Genomic DNA, 4,921 nt, shown 5'->3' with positions numbered 1-4,921 from the left:
GTGGCGTAGCGAGGCCTTCATTCAATTGCATGCTTGGGGGTGCAGGGGCGGCAGCTGAAGGTATTTTGATTACAGCATTGTAATCATTCGAAATTATTAAAAAGACCAGCATATATAAAGATTATAAAGATTTTAATCTCACTTTTCACATTTGTCAAAAACAACTTTACGATACAAAAGATGAGATAAAGAAATATACAACACAATACCAATCTAAAACGTAGATTTAAGGGAAGATTGTACCATGAAACATCAAAAAGTTACGAAAAATTTTAAAGTGGTTATCTACCACAAAAAGACATCATTCTGATCCTCCGGTATTGGTTTAAACGAATTGCAACTTTCGAGACTTTGCTGCCGCGAAGTCATCAATGACAGTATCTATGTCAACCTGAGTGTCCCGATGGGTATGGAGGACAGCAAGAGCAGACAGCCGTTCTGTCGTCATTGTTGTCCGGAGGTAGGTCTTAATTCGTCTCATCGAGCTGAAAGATCGTTCGGCTGATGCAGTCGATGTCGGCATTGAGAGAAGTACACTAAAGATATTTCTAATGTTTGGGTATAGATCTCGACTTGTCCGATCCAGGATTTCGCAGAGACCTCTTGGTCGGTCCTTTAGTGGAATGGCTACCCATCTGGTTCTCCATCGCCGAACTTCCGTCAGGTAAGACGCCTTGTCGGACAGGTCTACTTCAAAGGCATCAAACACTGCGTTGACAATATCGTCAGTGAGTTGCTGAAGATTACGTGGGAAGAGCGTCTCTGCTTTGAATCTACCCTCGCTATCCAATAGCCGTGTCTCCAGCTCTGTGATCAAATGGTCAAGAAAAACCAAGAACAGACTAACTTTCCAATATTGCCTTGGGTCGGGTATCTGGTAGTTTGCACGTTGCTGCTGTCGTCCAGTTTGTCTCGGGACGCAAGGTTGAATACCGTATTCTGCGGCTACGCCGACAGCCTGGTCAAACAGCTCATTCCAAACATCATCATCCGCTCGTTCATTTCTGAGCATACTTATTACAGTCCTGCATTCAGTGGCGGCTTCCATAAGGTCGCAGTCTACTGACTGTAGATGGTTGGAAAGCGCAACAGTGCCGCTGAGGATGTGTTCAGTAACGACCAGCCCAATGATAAACTCGAACCTCAAAATTGCTGCCAATCTTCCACCCGCTTTGTCATCTCCGTCGTTCTTCAACGCCTCCAAACTACTAACGATGACACTGAATGAAGCCTTGAACGTGTGTAAGGCATCAGCACGACTAGACCATCTCGTTTCGCACAGTGTTCTCAGTTTGGTCCTAGACTCCATTTGATCTTTGGCGTTTTGGTCACCGAGGAGCTCATTTTTGAAGTACTGCAAGCGCTTTGCTGAATAATCGAAAGCAAAAGCGATATCCTGCACCGTTCCCATGATGGTCCGTACACAGGCTTGGGAAGAGGAATGAACAAGGGCAAGATTTAACTGGTGCGACTTGCAATGCACATAGGTGGCATGCGGAGCTGTTTGTCTTATAATTGCCTGTACACCGCGAAATTTTCCAGACATGTTCGATGCCCCATCATACCCCTGAGCCCTTAATTTTGCAATGTCCAGGCCAAAGTTCCGAAGAGCTTGTATGATTTCAGGAGCCAAGTCCTCCCCCTTAATGCTCTTAACATGTATGAAACACAAAAAGTCTTCTTTAACACATATTTCACCGTTTTCTGTCGTATCAAGGTAACGCACACAGACAGACAATTGCTCTTTGGTAGATTTGTCTGTACATTCGTCTGCAAGAACGGCGATGTACGGTGACTCCTTAATTCGAAGTGTAATTGCTTTGGTGACATGAGACGCCAGTATTTCAATTAATTCGTTCTGGATATCTGGAGATGTGTACTTTAACTGCGCGTTAGGGTTGGAGATGTGATCTTGGACCACAAGATCATCTGCACACAGAACATTCAAAATTGCCCAAAAATTGCTCTTTTCTTCAGTGTGCCCCCTGATTGCAATGTTTTGCCGACCACACAGCAGCAACACCTCGATTATCTTTTTCAATATGTGTCTGTTTTTGTTGACATCTGCTTTGTGAGAAGAGTCGAGTTTTGATACAATTGAGTCATCCTTTCCAGTCATAATATCAATAAAATGATCCGCCGAAATCTGACAGCCATGGTGAGGTGAGTTCTCTGCTTCATGACGCTTGACGTAAGTGGAAAGGTTGATCCAGTCATCTACTGGAGATCTGAATGGCCTCTCCTTTCCAGACTTATCTCCAAATATGAAGCAGTGCACGCAATAAACTGAATCCTTGGAGACGGAATAGCGCATCCATGGATGTTCTTTCAACCAGGTGTAGTTGAATCTTCTCTCGCGGCCATGTACTTTTCTGAAATAGAAAGACACTGGTATGTAAGTACATGTAAACACAAAAGTACCGAGCATAAGTCAAAAGGGACATTCCGAATACGACATCATCAATATGAAATCACATTCACTGAGAATTAGCTTATATTCTCATTAATACCTAGTATGTGATAAATAGAATCTTACACTAGTGACTATGTAGCATGCAATATGAAACTTATCAAACTAGTTGATTAACTCGATATGCTCACAAATCTTTATGCAAGTGGCATGTAGAATTATTGAGCGATTTTCATGTACAAATACATGATGTAACAACGTAAAATCATCTATTTGAAAAACGCTTTTAAAATTGCATATATAGTACGGAAGTAGCATGTATTATATCATGAACCATATATGTTTCATCAGACGGGTTCTATATACGTTAACTCACTTTTCTGCTGAATTTTAGTTTCAACTCGTACGTAAAGCCCTTTTCAAAATCCTTAAAGCCCTTTTCAAAATCCTTACAGCCCTTTTCAAAATCCATATAGTTTAGATATGTTTTTTCCTGAATTTAAAATCTAAATTCACCCTTTCTATTTATCTATTGAAATCATATTTTTAAAAAGCTACACAAAAAGAGCATTGATTTTTTTATCGATAAGCGTCCATAAGTATGAGGAAACTGTATTGTTACAATACATGTAGTTTAGACACATATTTTGTTGTACTTTATGATCCTTAATGAATGCAAAAGCTCATAAAATCATCGTTACCTTTTATTATGCATAGGGTAGTGGAAAAAGAGCTAACAATACCCTTGAATAACAGAAACAATATGTCTTAGGGTAATGGTAACGAAACTGTCAATGAACTGGGATTGCCGGTGACCAGACGGCTTAATCGCTTAAACTGACGGTCTAGTGTTCAGAAGATCCTGAGTTCAATGCTGCATATTTTTGTTCTCTTAATTCCAAGAAGTATTCTTATATGACCCAAATTGTTCATAAGACGAAAAAGAAACAAGTTGGCATATTTAACAAATGGCGAATGCTGTTAAATTGATTATTTGAAACAAAATGTAGAAAACAGCCGTATATTACATTTCAACCACAAACATACCGATATGAGGCACAGAACACTAATACAAACACGCATAAGATTATGTGTTTTTAGTGTAACGTGTGTATGCGCATTTTGCCTCCTATCTGTAATATCTCTAATATAGATGTTATAGTATAGACACTTGTAACACAATTCTATTAGTTGACGATTTATTTCTTTGTGATGATATTAGATATATCTAGGCCATTATTTACAGTAATTGTGAAATACTATAGGAATGGGGAAAGACCGGGCTCGAACCCGGAACCTTCTGAACTCTAAAACTCTCATTTGCGAATAACCAATACCTTTGTGGAAAGGGAAAACCGAGCCACTGATCCCAGGACTCTAACAAAACTTTCTTCTTTATTTGATCTGTTAACTGTTCGCAAGCTAGGTCAACACAACATGGTCCTTCTTTTAGTTCTTGCTGAAGTTTGACTGGGTCTGATTTGTCATCGGGAAGCGATTCGGCTATATTTGACGAAGACTCTTCAACTTCAGACTTTGGAACCTTTTTGAAAAAATCTTCTATCTTTTTCGACATGATCTCGAAAATGTAAGCGCTTGTTAACTTGGTTACGGAAGTGTGTCTGGTATTATAAAAGTAAACTTGAAACCTGGAAAGTTTCCGGAATATATCGTCGCAACGGTATATAAAACAAATCGCGAGAAAAGAATCATGCACATTATGGAAATAGATTAATAAACAAGAAAAAGAAAACATGTTTTCTCGAATTTTATTCTTGCATGCTTGAGCATGCAAGCATGCACGGACGCTACGCCACTGTACATCGTTTTGTCATTCCGGTTCAAATCGGTAGAGCTGGATTCCGTTTTCAGAAATATCATCCACACCATAATCAGACTCCTCAAAACTCACGTTCAATTCGCTATCAGGTGCGGTGTCGTTGTCACTGTCAGTCATGTTGACTGCCATTTCTGTTGAACTTATGACGTCACGAGTAGAAGCGCCTCGATTCCGCGGAAATAACGATTAGGTCCGAGCGGACAGGTGAAAATCGACAACTTTGAGCTTTAATAACTCGAGACTGGGTCGACGGATTTTGACGGGGTTTTCGTTATTATTATTTTTACGGCATTTTTAACATTATATATAAATATAAAATTACACTCAGGGTACACTTTAAGCTGTGGGTCATTTAATGACGATAGACGAAAATCATTTACTTTCTTTATCCATACAACACATGCTGATATATTGAATCTATAGTAAATATCAAGACATGGTCAAGTATCTCAGGATTGTCAATTCGATATTGGGAGAGAGGCAAACCTGGCAGTCACTGACCAAATCACTATTTCATTTCATTACGTAATATTGACGCCAGTTCCTACTTACCCTCACAAAATACAGAATCATGCACAGGTACATTGTCAAAATGTAAATATTCAGCCTGCCGATAATCATTGGTTTCATAGGACAATATGTTGTTAGATGAAAAGAATGAGAACGGCGTA

The 4,921-nt window shown here is 39.6% G+C and overlaps 1 protein-coding gene across 1 annotated transcript; it reads right to left on the bottom strand.

Moving 5' to 3' along the window:
- Positions 1–325: 325 nt before the first annotated feature.
- On the bottom strand, positions 326–3,986 carry LOC132564744 (zinc finger MYM-type protein 1-like). Its single transcript, XM_060229374.1, has 2 exons — positions 3,748–3,986; positions 326–2,372 (listed from the first exon to the last, which is right to left on the bottom strand). Exons 1-2 carry the CDS (start codon positions 3,984–3,986, stop codon positions 326–328), a joined length of 2,286 nt encoding a protein of 761 aa, XP_060085357.1.
- Between the last annotated feature and the right edge of the window lie 935 nt (positions 3,987–4,921).

The sequence above is a fragment of the Ylistrum balloti genome, unplaced genomic scaffold (assembly GCF_031769215.1).
Source record: "Ylistrum balloti isolate Yb309-2 unplaced genomic scaffold, AGI_CSIRO_Ybal_v1 Utg372684, whole genome shotgun sequence".
NCBI lineage: Eukaryota > Metazoa > Mollusca > Bivalvia > Pectinida > Pectinidae > Ylistrum > Ylistrum balloti.
Note: the sequence above shows the minus strand (reverse complement) of the source record. Positions and strands in the feature narration are given on the sequence as shown.